At 41.8% G+C, this 22,360-nt stretch overlaps 1 protein-coding gene and 1 long non-coding RNA gene across 3 annotated transcripts in view; one reads left to right on the top strand and one right to left on the bottom strand.

Moving 5' to 3' along the window:
• The window catches only part of LOC142838073 (uncharacterized), a 43,072-nt gene that overhangs the window by 4,955 nt on the left and 15,757 nt on the right, over positions 1–22,360 (top strand). The gene's annotated exons all lie outside the window — the stretch shown is intronic.
• The window catches only part of Asb15 (ankyrin repeat and SOCS box containing 15), a 48,183-nt gene continuing 38,222 nt past the window's right edge, over positions 12,400–22,360 (bottom strand). The window contains exons 7-10 of one of the 2 annotated variants that reach the window (XM_075953346.1): positions 21,288–21,459; positions 19,146–19,716; positions 18,239–18,392; positions 12,400–14,882 (exon numbers count right to left, since the gene is read on the bottom strand). In XM_075953346.1, coding sequence (XP_075809461.1) covers positions 14,725–14,882; positions 18,239–18,392; positions 19,146–19,716; positions 21,288–21,459 — 1,055 coding nt within the window. In that variant the 3' untranslated portion in view covers positions 12,400–14,724. The remainder of the gene's footprint in view (positions 14,883–18,238; positions 18,393–19,145; positions 19,717–21,287; positions 21,460–22,360) is intronic. The other variant, XM_075953345.1, reaches the window with a different exon arrangement.

Genomic DNA, 22,360 nt, shown 5'->3' with positions numbered 1-22,360 from the left:
CATTTGTTAAAATTCTGCTGTGTAACTAAACACTGCCACCTATTCCTGGCTTTGACTAACATATGATGAATAATGTAAAGTTTCTTGGAACTTATTTTTACATCAAGAAAAAAAATCCAGTTGTACATGTGTTCTAAGAGTCAGCATTTTCTATTTTGGATTTTTTTGTTTTTTTATTTTCGAGACAGGGTTTCTCCGTAGCTTTTGGTTCCTGTCCTGGAACTAGCTCTTGTAGACCAGGCTGGCCTGGAACTCTATTTTGGAATTTTTACTTGGTGTTTTTGTTCATTGTATTTAGAGACAATGATAGTATAAGACCACAAAGCCTTTTCAAGATTAGTATGCCTTATTTTAAAAAGATCACTGCCTTGGTGACAATTTTTCATTGTGCTTGATTCTCTGATTCACTAAGATATATAATGTCTCATAATAATGTTATTTACTCGTTAAGGAAAAACTGAGTTTTCTCTTTCAAGTCCCCCCCCCCCCCTTCTAGTTTCTCCCTGAAAGTGTCCCTGGCTGCTTGTGTACACAGTCACTCTCTACTTGCTGTGGGATACGGCTGTGCTGCAAGCTAGGAACTGCGGACAGGAAAACAGAAACCGATTCAGTTTCTACCCTCAAGGAGTTGAGACTTGAGGGAGAAGAGAGTAGACCGCCGGCAACAGCAATGGAGAGCAGCCCAGCCAGGCGCCGGGGAGGAGCCAGAGCCCTGCACAGAAGAAGATGTGGGCCAAGTCAGAAAGGCACTGGGGTGGGAAGAGAACAAGAGTGGACACTGTTTGACAGAGAGTGGGGGCGGCGGTGCAGCCCAGCAGAAAGTTCCCCGGTGGCTTAGGAAGGTAGCGCCCACCACAGGCTCTCATAACTCTCAGCACGGCGCCCTACTCACGCTGAGGGCTCACAAACGTTGAACATTTGGCGTGAGTTCTGGAGGTCAAGCTAACGAGGTCTTTATTATCACCTAGCACTGTGTGCTTCTCTCCAACATTACCCTGTATATCTATCACATGTCATGTTGCCCAAAAGGCTATTGTATAGGCAAATGTCGTGATACACACAGGGACTCCAGGAGACGGGGAGACAGAGATCATCAGTACAGCCGGAAGTCAGTGGTACCAGTCTTTCCAGAGGGCCAGTATTCCGCTTATTGCTTTGCTTCTTTACTTTTTGAGTTTTATTTGAAGATATTACACACATGATGGAGTTCATTGTGACATTTTCTTTCTTTTCTTTTCTTCTTCTTCTTTTTTTTTAAAAATATGTTTGTGAGCTACTATGCACTGGGAACTGAACCTGGGTCCTTCCCAAGAGCCATTAGTGCTCTTAAGCACTGAGCCATCTTTCTAGTTCTCATGATGACATTTTCATATATGTACGTAGTATGCTTTGGCCCTCTTTTGCCTCTCCTGACCACCAGTCCCCTCCTCTTTCCAAACGCTCTTTCTATGTTCATTTTTGCTTTTCCGTGTGCATTCCTCATGCAAAGTTAGTAGCGGTGTTCTCCCAACACCCGTGTGTATAGAACAACCCGCCTAACACTACATACAGGAAAACCCCACTTGTTAGAGACTATTTTGGTGATGGTTTCTGTCCTACTGATGGCTGATACTTTGGGGTGTGAAGAGACTGTATCATTGCTTGTCTTTCTACTTTAGGATCAAATTTCAGGGAGTCCTTGGTAACTTCTAGAACTGTTCATATTTCAAGAGAGTTTCTGTTACAGGCATTCTTATCTATCTGAAGCTACAAAAGACAACACAAGATACGCATTACGTGAATTTAATTTTAAATAATATTGAATATTTATGTTATATGACATACAATATCTATTTGCTAACTAAAACTCATTTCTATGGACCCTTTCCTTAATGGTAAAATAGACCCCCTTCTCTATGAGATTTGGCATATGGTATTTAATTTCAGTAAGTGTAAGGGATCCCAAAAGTCCAGGATGGACACCAATGTGTTATCTTACTCAGCTAAGATCTTTGGGCTGAATGACGGTCCGTGAAAACACCCAGATAATCTCCAAGTGTCTCAAACTGCCTAAGATCAGCTTCTTGCTTTTTTCTCTGCAGTTTCTTCACCCCAGCGGAGGCTCACACATCCTCAGCCACCACTGGGTAGGGCTTCAGTGTTTGCGTCGTTTCTCTCATAGTGAGGTGGTGCGTAGGCGTAGGTCTCGGTTTCTCTGCTCTAAGCGCCTCCGAATTCCTGCTTTATTTCCGGCTGATCCCCTGTGCCTCTGCGCTGCTTGCACTTTCTGGTTAGCAATGGACTGGAGTTCCTCTTATGTTTTCGCCTCTTGCCCTCCTTCCTCCCCCACATCTTCCACAGCACAGCCAGAGTAACCTTTTAGGAACACAGACGTCACCAGGTCTAAAACTCCCTAACGCCTTCCATTGTCCTTCAGACTGAACCTTTAGCCAAGGTTTCTGCCCCCACTTCCTGCTTTCTGTGGATCCCCTTCCGGAACCCGCTCTTGAGCCACGCTGAAGTGAATTTGAACTACTCTGAGCTGCTCCGCCCATTACCCATCAGGCTTCCTCCCTCCCCGCCTGCCCGCAAAGCCTTCGTGTGCCTCAGACCCTGAGACCCCAGAACGGAGGAGCTCTGGTTCCCACAAATGTAGTTCACAGACTGCTTGCTCATAGGTTGCTTGTTTTAAGTAGGGAGAGCGCTTTTCCAAAGGCAGGAGTCCTATCCATTCCACTTGCTGTCTTCAAGGCCTAGGACAGTTATGAAGAGTTCAGGGAGTATTTCAAAAACAAAGTATCACAAAGCAGCGGGACAGGAATGTTTAGCCATGAAATTGAAACTGCAGCTTTTAAAAATGACAGAAATTATGATAATCACTGGATCTGGGGTGATTCAAAGGTTTTTTTCATTTTGTTGTTTGTTCTATTCTAAGATGATTCATTTTTATAAAAAAAAACATTATTTTTTGCAGTTCCCCAGTTTCCCCTTCCTCCTCTTCTCCAGGTCCCTCCTCCAACTCCCTTTCCCCACCTCCCACTCTCTCTAAGTAAGGTGTCTCTACCATAGAGACTGGGCTCTACAAAGTCAGTTCATGCATTAGAGTAAGATCCTGGTCCCACTGCCAGCGACCCTATATACTGCCCAAGCCATCTCCTGTACTCAGTCAGGAGTCAGTTATCTTCCACAAGTTCAAATTAGCTGATTCTTTTGTTTGTTGTTGTTCTTTATTAAGATTTATTTACTTACTATATATACAGTGTTCTGCCTGCATGCCAAAGGAGGACACCAGATCTCATTACAGATGGTTCTGAACCACCATGTAGTTGCTCGGAATTGAACTCAGGACCCCTGGAAGAGCAACCAGTGCTCTTAACCTCTGAGCCATCTGGCCAGCCCCTGGGCTAGCTGATTCGGTAGGTTTCCCTTTGTGGTCAAACTCAAGGCATCTGGCATGCTAGGCAAACCAACACTATCACACTACATTTGTAGCTGTGGAACCCGAACGCGGAACCCCCAGCCCTAGGTCTTTTTGTTTACTGCCTTCAGAGAAAGCCTTCCTATTTGGAACACATGACCACCTCCCCTAATTTTCTCTTGCTTTTGGACACCCAAACACTTAGGGTTCACAGTCCATGCTTTTTGGTTACCTTTCGCTCATGGTGTGTGAATCCCAGCTAAGAACCAGCCCAACCGCCTAAGAGACATATCAGGGTGATATGTTTATTCATATCACGAATGCCTTATATTTTATTTACTTATTTATTTATAGTGATTCTCTGAACTGGACTCAGGACCCTGTTCGTGTCAATGAACCACTCTACCACTGAGCTGAACCCCCAGCCATATTTTCTTTTGAGATAGGATCTCACTGAGTTTCCTAAGATTGGTCTTGAACTCACTCGGCAGCCTCAATAGACTTTGAACATGTGATCCTCATGCGTTAACTTCCTATGTAGCTGGAAGTTCAGGCACCTGCCACCAGGCCAGACATACTTTTTATTTTGTTTTAATTGTCTCTAAGTTGCCTTGGAGACACAAAGATCATGTTATATTGTTGTTTCTAAGCACGGGGAAATGGAAAACTCTTTTATTCTACAAAGGTCAAGGATTTTTGCCTGCTTTATAATTATTATTAAATTTTCCCTAATCCTTCCCTAACGTGTTTCCCATGTGTAGGGAAGGTCGTGAAGTTTCCACATCTCTTACAGATAGTTTGTGATGAAGCTGAAGCCGTGCAGTAGTTCCTGAGGAAATTAAGCTTCCGACTCAGCTCGGGCTGCTTGTTGGAGCTTTTCAGAAGCCCAGGGAAAGGCTCCCAGGGGAGAAGGTCAGGGAACGGCCAAGCTCTGGACAGAGGGCAAACACATGCCCCAGGGATCAGATGAGAACTGAAGATTCCCCTATCAAGCCTGCTCTCTCAGACTTGGCAGACAAGCAAGTCTCCCAGCAATGCCAACTTGTGGCAGAGAGTGTGAGTCAAATTTAAAATTATTAGGGCTATTTATAATAACATCTTACAATTGTATAACACTTAATAGTTTACAAAATGGATTTTAGAGCCAGTGTGCCAGGCAGTATAACATAATATGATCTCCCTCTATTAATCTCTATTCTAACACTGTGTGAGATAACCTTTGATGAATAAATGTGATTTATTCCATTTGACAAAAGAGAAAATGAATTCTGAGAATTAAAAAAAATATCTTTATATTCATCCAGCTAACAAGTGATGGTTATGATTATGGTAGCTCCAAGCTGCTTCTCACACTTTTGTTACTGTCTGGCATTTTAAAATGTATCAAAAGGAAAGACAGACATACTGAGAGATTCAAGTGTAGAATGGAGTCTGGATGGTTGGTCACATATAGCTGATCCTATGTTTATCTGACCCAAAAACATAAAAGTAATTGTAATGTGTGCAAATGAAAGATGAACTAGCAGTATTAAAACTGTCAAGCTAAACATATCAATTGGAAGAAAAAGAAATTCAAAACTGAGAAAGAAATAATTGAATTCCTTCCATCAAGCCTTTCACCTCATACAGCAGAGGTGTGTGTGAAGTCCCTCTTAGGAGACAGGAAACAGACTGTATCCTCATCAACTGAAGTTCCAATAAACGAAGTTTTGCTTGTGGTGGAGGAGAAGCTCCTTCATTGATTCCGGGGCAACCTGAGTTAGAACCCAAGGTGTTGGGGCAGATTTGCTCTTCCGTGGTGTGACGAAGAAAGCTTTAAGCACACCGTGGGTTAACCACACCGCGGATGCTTTCCTTGGGACGCCTTCTCCTCAGCTTCAGGACTGCATCCGCCTAGAAGCTGCTCGTCCAGCTGGGAAACAGCAGCTGAAGCACTTGGATCCTGCGCTGAGGCGGGTAGGAGGGCACTGGGGTCAGCAGAAGGCCCAGGAATGCGGGGAATGCTTATGCTCCGCTCCACAGACACACTGGGCTCTTTCATGGCGGTTCTGCCAGGAAAATCCGAAGCACTGTGTTTTCAGACTCACCGCTGTAACTGACCTTTCCTTCTGAAGTTCTCAGGACTTCTTGAGAGCTAGTCTTCACGGATTCTCCCCAGATCCTCCCTAATCTCCAACTTCCTTTGTTTCCTACCTGGTGCTGTTTTTCATGGTTAGTATATGATTCCTTACTAGTTGACACCCTTTGCAGGTTAGGAAATCTCACTTTTAGCTCAAGTTTTGCATGTTTGGATATTAGGGTGTGTGTGGTGATGGCGGTGAGTGTGCATGCGTGCGTGCGTGCATGTGTGTTTGTGAGACCTTTCAGAACAAGTATGAAAATGCCAGAAGCTGGCCAAGCCGTTTCTATTGCTCTGGGACTGGGGACCACTGGGATTGGTGAAAGCAGAAGGCTTGTGCTGCCTCGATGGATCTCATCTGCTGCTCTTGATGGATTTAACGGCACAGAAAAAAAAAAAAAAAACAATTGAATCATGTGCTACCAGCCCAAGGACTGAGCACTTTCCTCTGAGCCAGAAGACCCCACTGTTTAGGGGACCAGTGAGTCAAAGCAAAGCCCAAGCTAACGTTAGCCTCCTCGAAGCAAAGTTGGGTAGAAGTATTGTTACATTAAAATCATTTTAAAGCAATTTAGTTTCAGATTTTCAGAGGTGTCCAGACGTTCAGGAATACAGATGACCAACCCCTGAATGCCAAGGGTACTCACTGAATTTTCAGAGTATAACTAATACTGGTGTCTCCCACTCAACTCAAAGATAAATGCCCCAAGTAATACCCCACACATTCTAACTTAAACAGCTTTGGTGTCTACAACACGCTAGCTTGAACCTCCTTGAGAAATTCCAGCAGGGAAAACTGACAAGGTAAAAGCAATGGCTGCCTTGTTTTTGGAACCTGAAGTGCAGAATGTGTGTTCCTGCTCAGGCCCTGTGATGGAACTGCCTGTCGAAGAATGTGTGTTCCTCTTCAGGCCCTGTGATGGAACTGCCCATCAGTCCAATGTTAGAACTCGGACACTCCCAGTGCCCCGATTCAGATTACTAGACTGTCTCCTGATGAAAACAGCAAATCCCCAGACATCCCCAGCACTCCCTAAGGTTATACAACATGGGCTGTTGAGGTCAAATCAGTCTGCTCTTCCTCTTCCTACACCTCTCTTCCCATAAGAAGCCCCTTTCCTCCCTTGACAATAACAGATGACGAGCGCTTCATAAAACCAGAGAAGATGGGAGGTTTTTATGTGCTAGGCTCAAAAGTTCTGTGCTAAGCTTTTATCCTGTGAGTCTGGTCAAAATACTGAGAGATGCTAGTGAGGTACCACACACGGCTCCAGCATAGGCTTGAATGTTCTCAGATGTCATCCTGACAGCGTGTACTTTTTACTTCTGCACCTTAAGCGTTAATTCTGTCACTGTGTAATAATAAGTGAATGCAGGTTTCTCATGTACCTATTTTATGTATGTGTAATGGTTGATAAGCTTACAGCTTGTTCAGAATCTAGAAACTAGTAATGTGTAAAGCATATTATTATACACTGGTTCAGTGTCTGTCTTAATGATCAGATAGATGTAGTTGCATGATTCATCTAAGAGTGCTAAAGCGGTTCATGTTTTTAAAATGTTTGTTAGTTGGACAAAATTCCATTTATTTATCGATGAGATAGGACGTGCTGTTTTAAAATATGTATTATAATTATAGAATGATTAAATTGAGGGAATAAGCATATGTATTGTCTCACATACTTATCTTTTTTATGGTGAGACTATCTAAAGTCTTTTTCTTTCTCTTTTTTTTGGGAGGTTTTGGAGAGGAGGGAGGATTTGTTCTGGTTTATGGTTTGAGAGAATGTAGTCCACCATCTACCATGTTGGGGAAGGTTTGATGGCAGGCGATGTATCAGGAGTACACAGGAACTCGTTACATTGGGTCAGCAGCCAGGAAGCAGACACAGGTTAGCAAAGTGAACCTGGTTATGAAGTCTCAAGGTTCCCTCATATTTCCTCTAGTTCAGTCTCACCTCCTAAAACTTCTATCACCTTCAAAACAGCAACACCAGCTGTTTAAATGTGTGTTCAAATATACAAGTGTTCAAGGACATGAACCTGTGAGGTGCATTTTATATTCAAATTATAGCATTCTATCCCTGCCCCCACTGGCTCTGTCCATCTCATCATACAAAATGTCTTTAGTGAAATTTAGCCTTACAACTCTGATACAGTTTGAAAGTCCAAGGCCTCTTTTAAAACTCAAGGTGATGTCTTAATTATAAACCCATGTTAAAAAAGAAATCTCAAAACATGTCACATCCACCCATCAAACAATGGCACAGAGTAAACACTGTCATTCCAAGAGGGAGGAAAGAGACACAACAAGGAGAGATCACACTTAAGGAAGACAGCAACCCAGAAAGAAAAATACCAGGCATTGTAGCATTGTAGCTCCTGGTCCAGGTCATGCATGGGGTGACATCTGGGCACTAATGGGCTTAGGCAGTCCTTCTACAACATGGTCTTCCTCAGGACACCTCCACTTGACACGTTCAGCTTTCCTCAGCAGATATCCAAATTTCTGGCACCTTCAGTATCCTAGAAACGCCACAGTAGCTTAGGCTGTGTATCTACAGCTCTACACCAGCCTGCTCAAGAGGTCTTGTAGAGAATCCAACCTTGCTACATATTGTCTGCTCTCAAAGGCCTTCTGAAGTTGGAAGTAAGTTTACATGGCCCCCTCACTCTTGCATCTTGTGGGCCTATAAATACAACACTGCATCAAATTTTGGTGCCAGTTCAAGTCATATGTGAGTCTCTTAGAGCATAGCCATAGTCATTAAAATCTGTAACAATTGCATCTACCACACTGTTTTTAACTGAGGTCCAAGTATTTTTCCTTGTCAAACACCACATTTTTCCTATCTTTTTGCTCTATTTGCTCACCATAATCTGGCTAGAAGAAGTGAGTACAAACTATGCCACAGCCTGGATATTATGCTATATTCTTCTGCCAAAATACTTAGTTATTACTTTTTAGTTTAGAGTCACTGAAAATTTTAAGACATTGGCAGAATGCAGTCTGGTGCTTTGTCATAATATGTCATCAATGATCTCTATTCAAGGTCCTGCTGTCTTCCTTCATTTTCCTGTGAGAACGCATGAGCAAGTTTGCATTACCTGTCTTATGCTGACATTCCAGCTTTCAGGTTGTCATTAGAATCAACACTTTTGAGTGTTCTTGGATGTGTTTAGCCTGAAGTTCCAAACTTCCTCACTTCTACAAACTAGTTCAGAAAGTCGATAACCCACCTCAACAGCTTTAGCAAAGCAATGGCTCAACTCCCTGGCCCCAATTTTCTGGAATGGTTGTTTTTCTAATTGATGTGACCAGATACCAAACAAAAATAAATTTGTGGGATGCAGAATTGGTTTCACTCATGTTTGAAGAGATACACCCCCCTCAAAGTGGAGAAAGCATGGTGGCAGATTGCTTTATGAAAGATGAGCGTGGAGCTGAGCCTCTTCTGCAGTCCAGCATAGTGGAAAAAGGCATGGCAATGGATGGTTTCATGGAGGATGAGTGAACAGGTAGGAGATGAGTGAGCAGGTAGGGACAACTCTTCTCATGTCTCGGCAGAACAAGAAGCAAAACTCTTCTGGTGATTTTTACATTGTGATGGCTAATCCTCATTGTCAACTTGTCTAGATTTAGAATCACTTAGAAGACATACCTCTGGGTATGCCTGTGAGGGCATTTCTAGAGAGGATTAATGTAGGAGGGAAGACCCATCCTAAAGTTTGTGGTATTACCCCATGGGCTAGGGATCTAGACTCAGTGAACAAGCCAAAGGAAAGCCAGATGGGTACCAACCAACTTTCAATATTCCGTTTGCTTATTCAGCCAAATGTGAGAAAACAGCCTCATGCTCTTATGGCTATGCCTCTTCCATCACAGTGAATTGGACCCTCTCAAACCATGAGCCAAAATAAACCCTTCAATCCTTAGGTTGCCTGCTTCCAAACATTCCATTAGAAAAAGGAGAAAAGTAATTCACGTGCAAATATACACTGCATTTGTTATTAATGACAGTCACCATGTTTGTATAAACATTTAAATATTATTCATGTCTGATAATTGGTATCATTTGATTGAAATATACCCAACACCCTCTTTTACCTAACAATTTATGGTAACTCCTATATTCTGCTTCTGTTTTGTCTTTTGAGGTTCTGCAAATAAGTGTTGGAGGAAGGCCCACTTGTTCATCCCAGCCGCCCAGAACCAAAATAATCACACAGAAACTGTACTAATTAAATCACGGCCTGGCCCATTAGCTCTAGCTTCATATTGGCTAACTCTTACATCTTAGTTTAACCCATCTCTATTAATCCGTGCATCACCACAAGGTTGTGGCCTACCAGCAAAGTTTCAGCACATCTATCTCAGGCAGTGGCTCCATGGTGTCCCTCGACTCAGCCCTTCTTTCTCCCAGCATTCAGTCCAGTCCTCCCCGCCTAGCTCTGCTCTGCTATAGGCCCAAAGCAGTTCTTTATTCATTAATGGTAATCACAGCGTACAGAGGGAAGTCCCACATCAAGTGAGATCTTGTGATTTCCATCTTTCTGTGCCTGGAATATTGCACTTAAGGTAATGCATACTTCATCCAAAAGTACATGTTCTAGTATCATATACATGTACTGGTTAGTTTTGGTAAACTTGTCATAAACTAGAGTCATTTCCGAATATGAACTCTCAACTGAGAAGATGCCTCCATGAGATTAGCCTCTAGGCAAGTTTGTGAGCCATTTTTTTTTTATTACAGATTGATCTAGATTATAGATCAATTTGGGTGATGCCACCCCTGGATAAGTGTTCCTGGATGACATACATGCAGGTTGAGCAGCCCATGGAGAACAAGCAAGTTAACAGCACTGTTGTAATCTGCTGGTTTGGTCTGGTCTGTCACCTGGGTACCCTGTCCCTACAAGAGGCAAGCCCCACCCATTTCCATTGAGCCAAGCTGGTCTCCAGCCTTTTCTCCAGCCTGTGCTGTTCCTGCATGTCTATACTCTTTCTCTCTCCCCTGCCTCTTTCTCAGCCCTTCTTCTGGATAAGTAGCTTCTGCCTCTCTCCTTTATCTCTTCCCCTCTTCCTTTATTCCCTCCCCTTCCCTTTCTCCTATATAACCCACTAAATAAACTCTATACCCCAACTCTCTCTGTATGGTGTATCTATCTCTCACGAGCCAAGGGGACCTGCCACTGCTCCTTCTGGGGACCACCCCTTTTGGGACAGGCCTTGGCTCCCCAGTGGTATAAATGATAACAAGTACCCCTTCATGTGATGTGGGAGTGTCATATATCAATCTGTTGATTTCATTGGTTAAGCAATAAAGAAACTGCTTGGCCCTCATAGGTTAAAACATAGGTGGGAGGAGTAAACAGAACAGAATGCTGGGAGGAAGAGGAAGTGAGCTCAGATTCAACAGCTCTGCTCTCTGGAGCAGAGACGCCATGCTCCCCTCTCCTGGGCTGATGCAGGGATAGCTCTGCTCTCTGAGGCACACGCTATGAGGCTCTGACCCAGGATGGACGTAGGCTAGAATCTTCCCGGTAAGCGTACCTAGCTGTGCTACACAGATGATTAGAAATGGGCTAAATTAATATGTGAGAATTAGCCTAGAAGAGGCTAGATAGAAATGGGCCAAGCGGTGTTTAAAGGAATACAATTTGTGTGTTGTTATTTCGGGGCATAAGCTAGCCAGGCGGCCGGGGTGCTGGGGACGCAGCCCCACCGCTCCTATTACTACATTCATGGCTTCTTCATAGGTTCCTGCCTCAGGTTCCTGCCTGACTTCCCTGGCTACTAGCTGTAAGAAACCATTTTCTCCTGAAGCTGCTTTTGGTCATGGTGTTTTATCACAACAATTAAACCTTAACTAAGACAATATGGCATTGCAATAGTATGATATATTAGAATGTGTATATGTACAGAAATGTTACATTAAGTGCACATATATCCTACACATGTGCTATAGTGTATTCATGTGTATATGCATGTGTAATGTTAATATTTTAATGAATAAATTGAAGTAGATATAATTTTTTATATATCTTAAACAATTTGTGATTTGGGAGGTAGGTGCATACACAAGAGTAATGGGACTTAAAACTCAAATTTTGATAAGAATTTCTAGTAAATGGGATTATTAAAAAGATTAAGTATTTTCTGTCATGACTCTTGTATTTTTTATGCTGTGTGATACATATATTGATCTTTTAAAAATCCTGCATTGAAGGCCGAGTTGCATGTTTAAACAATTTTTTCCTCGTCTTCTGCATTGTCTTTTCCTCACGGAAATATGTCATGTAATGTTAAATGATTAAACCAAATTCTTCAAGAAGAAGAACAAGCTTTCAAGTATGACTTGACTGCAGCCTAAAAATTAACTCGAAACCCACTCAGGGGGAGATCATTTCCACTCTTTCCCACCCGGGTTCTCTGAATGACTCTAAAAAGAGCTAGAGTGACCAAAACAGCCCCAAGCGGCTTGGCAGCATGGGGAGATGGCTTCCACACCCCGCCAGTGCACACTGGGGACATTGGCACCGCTGTAGCATGCTTGGCTGCTTAGCCTGGCTGTGGGGAGCAGCTGTTGCCCTCTTCCAGATAAAGTGACATGGGAGGGTTTACACAGTCCTTGTTAGACAGGAATTCTTTCTTCTTTCCACCTGGCTCTCCCCAAAACAGAAGCACTGTCGGAAAAGTCCAAATTGTAACGAGTTTCAGATACGGCACCATTTCTAATTCTTACGAAAAATTCTGTTCTTTCAAAAAGTCAAGGCAATAACCTTAAAAACCTTACCATGTGCCCCCAGTTTATATCTTTATATCCAAATAGTTCGTGCGCTTATTTACCCCAAATACATATAATATCTGAAGTGTCAAACAGCAGACTTACAGGTTTGGTTTTATTTTTCATTTATTTAAAGCAGTATCTATAAGAATACATTTTAAGTACAATGAAGAAAGCAGTACAAAATTATGAACTCTTAAACATGAAACATCACAGTTCAAAGTAAACATATTATGATATGATTTGTATTAAAAATACTCAAGGAAATATAATACAGTAGAGCCATAACCCTAAGGATACAGATTTCTTTCCAGACCTACTTATTTTTCAAAGATAACTGAAAGCAAATGCATGTCAGAAAATTTACTAACTAGTGGAATATTACTACCAAGAGAATATTCCTTCTCACAACAAAATAAATGTAAAAAATACACTATTAAAATGTAAGAATAATCCATTTAAACAATTACATTACTAAGTGTACACATCCAAGTCAGCGATTCAAACCTCTCGTTTCACCATGAAGTCACTGATTATTTCTGTCTAGTTCTTGTGTAACATTCACATTCTAGGGAATGTGTTTGGCTCTGAGCACACACTGGGAAACAAAGCGGACATGGTCCTGCCCTCATGGAGCTTCCAGTCTAGTGTGACATAGCTGAGTACAATACCGTATGAGCCGCTCTGGGCAGGGGCTTCCATCCAGAGGGAGCAACAGCTGAGCCAAGCTCTGCAGTGTAGCGGTCAGTTAATTGATGGGAGAGGGGCAAGGAAAAAGAGATCTTCGGGTAGAGGGTAATGGAAACATAAAGGTCCTGCGGTTTATAGTGATTCCCATTAAAGGGATCCTAAGACTTGGGGACCACAGTGAAGTTTAGCGTGTCACTGTGGAGATGATAAGTGTGGCCAGTCTTCCAAAGCTAATATCAATCCATTTTAACAACTGAGTTGACCACCATCTTGTTGTCTAGCATTAGAAGGAATTACCCCTCTTAAAAATGAAATGGTGATTATAGATGGACCTTGTTTTTTATTAATAAAACCATATTTTATTATATAAAACCATAAAGCCTGGGGGATCTGCTCTAGAAGACACGGCTACAATGACTCTGCTGAGTGGGAGGGGAGATGCAGAGAGGCTAAAGAGAAAGGAGATAGGTAAGGAGGGAGGCCATGTGAGAATTCAAGATTTATATCCCACGATAATGGGGGTGATGTTGTGCAAGGGAATGAACTATGGTTAAGTCTCTGAAAGGCCATCCTGGAATGCTGTGTGTAGACTCTGGAAGACAAAGGCAGGCAAGCCAGAGAAGCAACAATGTCTTGTCTCAAGAAAAGGAAGACTACCGTCAGATGTAGAGTGGAATTTGTGGGACTGGGCAGGAAATGGTGGCATTACAAGAGAAACTCAATCATGTGTAGTGAGTTGGCACGCTGAATGAGCCAGGTGAGAAAATGCCCGGCAAGGGAAGGGCCAGTCAAGACTACTACCAGGTCTTTTTCTCCTGCAAAGCGAATTGATTGTGTTGCTATCGAACTGCAGAAGGTGCCGAGGAAGTGTTTAGTGAAGGGAGGATTTGAGGACATGTTGAGCTGAAGCTATCTGTGTGTTTAGATGCCCTTGACGTCAGCGTTTGCCACTGTCAGACCTGAAGCACAGGAGACAGAAGGTTGAACTTCATCCGTAAATGCTATAGTCCCCAGCAATAGGATCGCAACCATGAATGGAGTTTCCCAGAGGGCATGTCTCTGGAGGACTGGAGGAAGAGGGACACATAGCAGAGACACAGGCCAGAAGAAGGGCTGAGAGGAGAAAGAGCGACATATCTGTATGACGAAAACTAAGGAAGGAACAGGAAATGGAGTGAGATGCTACAAGAATCAACAGGAAGAGGGGATGAAAGTTGTTTTTCAAATTGAACAACAAGGAAGTTGTTAGGGGACCTGAGCCAAGGAGTAGCAGGCTGGGGGTGGGGGTGGGGGTGGGGAGTGGGGGAGCCAGGTTACAGGGTGAGCCTGCAAGTACCCAGCAGCTTTTCCAGAACAGTGGTTCTAACAATAGAACAGGCCAGCAGCTGGCAGATGTGTATGGGGCTTTAAGAAAGTGGTCATTTGCTTTTTAGCCTAGACTCTCAGTCATTGACATTCAACTGATGGCGAGGGTTTGAAGACTTTTAACAACTGAAGACAGTCAGTAGAAGTTCAAACACAGGGTACCCCTTGTCTTAGGAACCTGAAAGTCTTTAGGAGTGTACATGTTCTTCCCATAGGGATACAACACAACTACCAGATTTCTCCATGGATTTAAATACCCTTAAGAATACAAAACGACCCCAATGACTTCTCTAGGGGAACCACATTTGGAAACACTTTTAAGAATCACATTTTAAAACATCATGGAAAAGTGATATTAACTTTAGCTATTGTCCATAGAGATCATATTCTTTAAATAATAAGTATCTTCGAATCGCTGCCGGCAGAGGAAGCTTCTCCATGGAGGCTGGCTGACAGAGTCGCTGCAGTCCCATAAGTCTGCGAATTTTCAGCCGGCACAGGTGCTTGAGGGAGCAAGGATTCTCTAAGAGGAATGGGAAACAGGCAGGGAATTAGGGCGTTCCACTGGCTTTACGTTTGAGGTACAGGTTGTTTCAGAGCAGCCTGAGTAATGGTTTCTGAAAGAGCAAACCATTAGCAGCTGATGATTCTGACCTCAATTTACATTTCGGTGAAGTCCTCTAGCCCTTTCCTCTGGATTCCAGCTCCAAGAGGATGGGAGTTCCACCTGCTGCTGTGCCAGGAGCCAAGCCTGGCTCCCGATGGGCATCTGACTACAGTTTTTTAACAGACGGTTTTGATTTTCAAAAGCAAATGGTCACACATTTCTCTTTGTTAAACATCTACATATTACACAGACAGATTTCTTTACTTCCTGTCTTTTCGACTAGTCTTTCTGATGAATAATTGTCAGTAAAACATCACTGGATGATTTTATAGGTCACCCACAATTCCTTCTGAGGCTGGTTTCCAGTGTCTGCTACACACCAGATACTAACTTTATGTATCTGACGATAGGTAAATCTAATTTTTCAAATTCTTACTTTATGTTAGAATTAAACACTGATGTTTTGTGCTGACGAAAAGAACCAGTGAAGGGGCAGCACAGTCCAAGTACACAAGCAAATGCTGGCCCTGGGCTCAGTCAGCTGGGATTAAGATCCTGCCTGTGCTATTTTGTGTGACCTTGCACAAGTGTCTTAACCCATATAACCACTATTCTCATTTATGTCAGATGGACAGCAATAATATCTCCTGTATAGGATCGTCTGAGGCTAAATAGTTCATGTAAACAGCTAGATAAATCTTGATACGCTGGATCATAACATTCAATAAATGTTATGGGAGAGGGGAGACAGCTCAGTAGGTAGTATGTTTGCCGTGTGAGCTTAAAGACTTGAGTTCTATCCCAGAACCCAAGGGAAAAATGCAGACGTGGTGTGCCTGCTTATAATCCCAATACTAGGGAGGCAGAAACAGGAAGATCCTTGAAGTGCCCTTGACTGGCCAGCCTACCTAGTCAGAAAGGCTCAGAAGGATGGCATCGGATGCTGACTTCTGGCCTCCATATGCACACACACACATTCTCTTGTGCTGCCTCCCTGCCACACTCATGTGGGTGCACACACACACACACACACACACACACACACACACACACACAGAGAGAGAGAGAGAGAGAGAGAGAGAGAGAGAGAGAGAGAGAGAGAGAGAGACCAAAAGAAGCGTTAGGGGCAACTTCAATGACAAAAAACATTCCATTTTTGTTCTATATGATTATAAAATTTCAAATCACATTCTTCTAATACTAAAACAAAGTTAGCCTTGGTGGCATATGGAGTCAGCATTTGGAGGCCCAGGGAGGGAAGAGGGTCACAGGTTTGAGGCCAACCTGAGATACATATATAAATTATGACACTTTCTATAAACTTGATGTGAAAATACTATGACCAAAATATGTACCCTCCCCCCTTTGAATCAAAGAGCCGTTTTATTTCGTTCCTTAACAAACCAACCACCTTTCTATAACTGAAGGAACCCTGACATCCAGTGGTTTACCAGGCTCACAGCAACTAGCCGACAAGCTGGCTGCAGAAATAAACCACCGAAACAACAGAAAAGCACCCTGACTTCATCCTTACCTGGAGTATCTTTCTAAAATCATCACACGTAGGAATTCAATTGCAATAAAAGCACATGGACCATTAATTCTCATTTCCTGGCAAAGTCCATGCTCCTTATGACAGAAATAACAGTGATTACGGCAGGAAAAGATGAGTGGCCAAGCAATATAAACAAGGCTCAGATCCTGGCTTTGTTATTCCCCGGGCCCAAAACTTTGGAAATCAATTTATGGTTTAGTGGTGTTTTCATTTTGAAATAGCCAAACCATTTAAGCCTTTTGGGTTTGAAATTTTTAAACGTGAGACTACCTACAAACATGCATAGCTTCATAGGGTACAAGTATCAAGCAGATGCGCAGCTTTTGCTAACCTCTCAGGTTATGAAACAGAACTTTGTCAGCCACAGAGGATGCTTGCACAGCCTTGCCAGCCTTCATTCTTCCTTCTCTCGTAAACCACCACGGTTCTTACGTACAGTCGTCACCCCCTTTTTGCAAGTTTCCTCATCTAAGCAATCTGTCTCCACACTAATTCTATGATGGGAAAAATCTGTGACCTTTCCTGCCTTGGCCTCCAAATACTGGGATTGCAGGCACATGCCACCAAGGCTAACTTTGTTTTAGTATTCAGAGAATGTAATTTGAAATAATCAAATAGAAGAAAAATGGGGTCACTTTCATCATTGAAGTGAACCACTCCTAACATTTCTTTCTGTTGTGTGTATGTGGTTTTTTTTTGTGTGTGTGTGTGTGTGCGCATGCCCCCACATGAGTGTGGCAGTGCAAATGAATGTATATATGCGTAGGTAGGCCAGAAGACAGTATCAGATGCCATTCCTCTGGGGCATTCCTGTAACTGAAGGATTAAAACGTTATCAACATCTTTAAAAAAAAATCTTTTGATCTTAAAGGTCTTTTTCTATCCATTTTCTATCACGTCACTTAATCACTGAAGAACCCAAATGGCTATGTTTTCTCATGGCTGGAATGTATTGCCATGGTGCAGTTCCATGTCCCATTGGATCCTTTACTTTTTGAAAGGTGGTAGCTGATCCACAGATTGATCATTCTTATGTCTGATCTTTTTGGCAATTAATTTATCCCGTTTGGGACCTCCATAGTATGATACTGACAGTCGCCAAGGTGTAAAAACACATCCATTCATTTATTCAGGGTAGACAATGGCAGCTATATTAATTTATACTTATTATTTGAGACATTTTCATGAAGAGTTTTTGCTCATATATTCTGATTATTTGTGACATGTGTAAAATAAACAAGGCAGAAAAAATTAAGTGTTTTTAACAATTTTCAACATCACTGGTTTTCTATAATCCCTTTGAAAAGATGATTTTCATGTGTTAAGACATTTTGAACATGTCTTATGTTACTCATAGAAACAACTGTGTTTTTGAATTTTGAATGATCTTGTTCGGTCACTGAATCACATTGGCTCCTGGACTCTGATGACCCAGTTCTGGGAGTCACTGCGTTTCTTGGCTGCCTGGTAAGAGCAGATGCTCCAGCTCATTCTCATGCGTTTCCTCCCTCAGATCGGAAATCATCATTTATTATTTCTTTCCTTTTGCAGAAATTGGTATTTCCACACCAAATTTTGTGTGTGAAGGATGCTCAGGACAGCTATGGTCATTGCTAATTGTAAGCTCTTCTAAGGATAGAAACACACAGTCGCATTCACAACCACATATGCACAGTAAACAAAGAAAATTTAAAGTCAAGGAGACTTTCATTTTTACCTATTATTTGGCGGATTTCTGGCCACTCTCTCTGTACTTCTAGTGCAGACTTCAGTTTAGTACACAGAGGGACATAATCCATATAATCTATTAGTACACGGACGATACTGCCCACCAGGTGCTTCAGCCATGGAACTGTAATAAACTCACAGAACTGAGAAAATTGATAATGGTTAATTTAGTGATATGTCAAATATCCCATACACACAATCAGCATCACTATGAAAAGTTACTCTTCATCTTTTTACAGGAAGGAAAATATTCCTGTTTGTGATGAACAGAACTGAAAAAGAGATGCCACAATTATTTCACTGAACTAATAAGACTAAGTGCATATTCAGGGCTCTCTTTGGAGCAGAGTGACCATGACATGGAAGACCCAAGCTTTTTTCCCTCTAGCCCCAATGTCCCATCAACTGGACACGAATGAATAATTGCATACATTTTAAAGTGGTTTGGCACTCTCTTTTCAATCCAAGAAAAGAAACAGCCTTACTTTCTGACCCACTCTGTTTCTCTATCTACAATAATAAGTCAAAATAAAAAGAATATAAATTAAAATTGATTTTAGTAGCATCCTTAAATGAGTGAAATTTTATAAATTAAACTATAGATTATATATTTTACTTAGAACATGGAACACTCTCTAGAACAGAGTATACATTGGGCTATAAAACAAGCTTCATACCATTAATACCAAAGTCATTCGCTGGTATTTAATACCACAATGGTGTATATCTAGGAATCAGTAACAGGAAGACATGCAGAAGTTTTATAAATAAATAAAAGTTAAGCAACATACTCTTGATCAGCTGGGGGGAGGTTTCAAAAAACCAAAACTTGAAGATTCTTGAGACATATATAAGTTAGGATACCAACCCAAAATAAAGAAAAGAATGCAACTCACCGGGCTATCTTTTATTACACATGACGTCCATCCTGGCAGTCGCTCCTCCTCTATCTCTGACCACACGAACGAATTTCCAAAGATGTCTCCATGCATGCACTCAAAGCACAGCTCCACTTGGTAGCCGTTATTCAGCAGGAGTCTCAGCATAACCTCGTCATTTAGGGCGTACTGGATGGCGCTGGGGAAGCGAGTGTCATTCACATGCATAAAATAACAGTTGACATTAGCCCCGTAGGAGAGGAGCAGCCGGACAATTTCATGGCTGTTGGCCCTCACGGCCACAAGTAGACAGTTGAGGGGATCTAAGTTGGGGTCTGCACCTGCAGCCAGAAGGACTTCTGTGCAGTGAATGTCATTGTTAGAGACAGCAAAATAAAGCGCCGTCTTTCTCTCATCGTCGTAGCTCTGAGAAATGTGGTCAGCAAGCAGGGCGTTGACATCAAAACCATTATCAATCAGTAGTTCCAGGCACTGGGCGTTTTGTCCATCCGCTGCTGAGTGGATTGGACTTAGGCCACTTTTCCGGATTGCGTGTTTGGATGTTACTGGGATGAGATATTTCAGAGCCCTAGAGCAAAGAAACCACTCCGTAAACATCCCATTGCATAAAGAAAATAAAATAATTAAACAACATTTTCTCATTAGATAAGTGAGTTCAGTTTGTTTAGTTGTCCATATTTCCTCTATATAACTCTATATGGACCTTTTAGCATTCGCAAGTCAAGAGACTCCTGTTTAATTTAATGTAATTTATCTGAGTTTTGATTAGTTTCCCATCCTAAAAATTCTCAAAGAAGATCAGGATCTTACATGTTTGGGTCTAGGCTTGAGTCCTCAGGACTTCCCTTACTTTAGAGTTTTGTCTCTTAACAATAAAACTTGTGTAGTCGATAGGTGTGATTGCAAAAATGCCAAAGAGAGTAGGTTCCTCTGATATCAGAGAAACACACTGCATAAACCTGACCACTAGAAACTGTGGCAGTGTTGGCAAATGATCTTGAACACCATAAATATAACCCTTTAATTTAAAGATGAACAATAGAAAGACTTAAGAGGGAACATGACTTGCCTAAGGTCAGAAGCTCTATATAGAAGGAAGGGATAGAGTTTTAATCTTTTGATTCTCTTAATTCTTTCTTTTTTCATTGATTCCGAAGCCATCTATTAATTTTGCCCATGTACATCTTGACTCCTTGCTATACAGTTCACAAGTGAATTTTTGTGAAACCAAGAATCTTAACATTCAGTCAAACTTCCATCCATCCAGATGAAATAACTGTCCCTGGCTCGTGTTTCTAAACACATGTGATGAATACTTGTGAACTTCACACTTCACTAACCATCTAGGCATTCCTGAGGGCCACAAGCAAGGATAACTTGATCTCCTGTGCCTAATTCAGAGCTATCATGTGTGAATTTATGAACGCTGGGAGTAAATCCAGGTAGACTTTAACAACATGTCACTTCACGTCAATTATGAGTCCTTGGTCCCTTAACTTTGCCAGTGTGGCCACCAGATATAAGAAAGCCTAGCTACTTCAAACTTTTTGAACTTAGGAGATGTTGTTAATTTCTTAAAACCATCGTCTCTTGGTGAATAGTTTAACATTGTGATTCTAGACTTCTGTCACCGTGTCGGTTATGACATACTTTATGATTGAAATGTCCACCCAACTGTTTGTGTGGGAAAAAGAAATTTAAATTTATAATGAATCTTTTCTATCCAATAATACATTATAGTATTATGTATAGCCTGGCAATGCTAGGAATTAACCGGAATAAAGCACAGTATTACTACAAATTCTAATCCTCAGTCAATGGGAAAATGTCTAGAAACTTTCCAGCCATTTGTTGAATCATTTTTTTTAACACAAAAAGACATTCTTGCCAGTTGGTGAAGATTTCTCATGTACAACTTCATTTCTCTATAAGGAATAATTTTTATTAAAAGAATAGAATAAATTCATTCTGTAAAAAAATCAAGATTATAGAATGAAAGAGGAAAAGCTATCAAATCAATTCTAAGCAATGAAATATAAAAACGTGTGAGTATTTCCCTTTGAGACTTGGGGAATATCATATACTGTGAGATTGTATTATATACACAACCTAAAGGGGTCACCTCAATATCTTACTCACAGATAATGTCCCTCATAGGCAGCTCGGTGTATTGGAAGATGCCCTGCTCTGTTGGGCACGTTACCATTTCCTCCATAGTCCAGCAGGAGAGAAATGCAGTCTGGGTTTCCACCTCCTGCTGCCTCGAATAACACAGATGCCCCATCGTCCGCCAAAGCAAACACATCCCCACCTGGTGGTGTAAAGCACGTGGCTTAGCCAGCTGAGTGGTGTTAAGTTAGTCTGTTAAAGTCAACTGTTAGCCCTTCCCGGTTAAAGCTTCGCAATACAGAATTTTGACCATCTATGTTTGTTTTTTGTTTGTTGGTTTTTTTTTTCAAAAAAATAGTTTCAATAACAGTTAGGTCACATGTTTCGTTTTATTAAACTTTCGGGGATAAGGAGTCACAAACTCCCTATGAGTAAAAACAAAAACACGAGTGAACGCGAGTCAGCTGCCACAATGGGAGCATGTTTCCAGAAATAGGATCATGAGACTTTAGTTTGATGACAACACTCTTTCAATCCAACAAATATTTATGGATACCCATGAAGTGTGACCCTATGCTGAACTGGCCTGAAAGAGAAAATGAAGTTGTATACGTACAGTATACGACACTGGGGTGACAGCTCTAGTAGGATCAGCTTAATAGGGGAGAGAGTCATCTTTGATTATGGATCTGATAATCCATATTATCTTCACGAATTGGGATGGGTTTTTAATGTGTCTCTATTTTATTGTCTGTAAACTAGTGGAGCATATGTCTAGAAGTTATGTCATAATTAGGTGACTTTGGGAAGCACAAAAATGCCAGTTTTCACCCATGCAAGATCCTTTGGGGATCGTGCAGTACACTTATAGAATGAGGAATCTGGGGTCTGGGCACGTAAGTAGGCAAAGGTCTCATAAAGAGTAGGTGGAGCTAGGAGCTAGGCATTGAGCTTCTTCATTCCTGGTTGTACAGTTGAAGCATTATGAAATCTTGGGAGTGGGGAATGACACCATCTGTTGAAGAGACTTAGGAAAGCATTTATGAGAATGTCTCAAGAGATTGACTGAATTTTGCTCAATATTATTCCAAATGAGAGCAAGG

This window comes from Microtus pennsylvanicus, chromosome 19 (assembly GCF_037038515.1).
Source record: "Microtus pennsylvanicus isolate mMicPen1 chromosome 19, mMicPen1.hap1, whole genome shotgun sequence".
Lineage (NCBI taxonomy): Eukaryota > Metazoa > Chordata > Mammalia > Rodentia > Cricetidae > Microtus > Microtus pennsylvanicus.
This window is presented reverse-complemented; position numbering and strand designations above follow the sequence as displayed.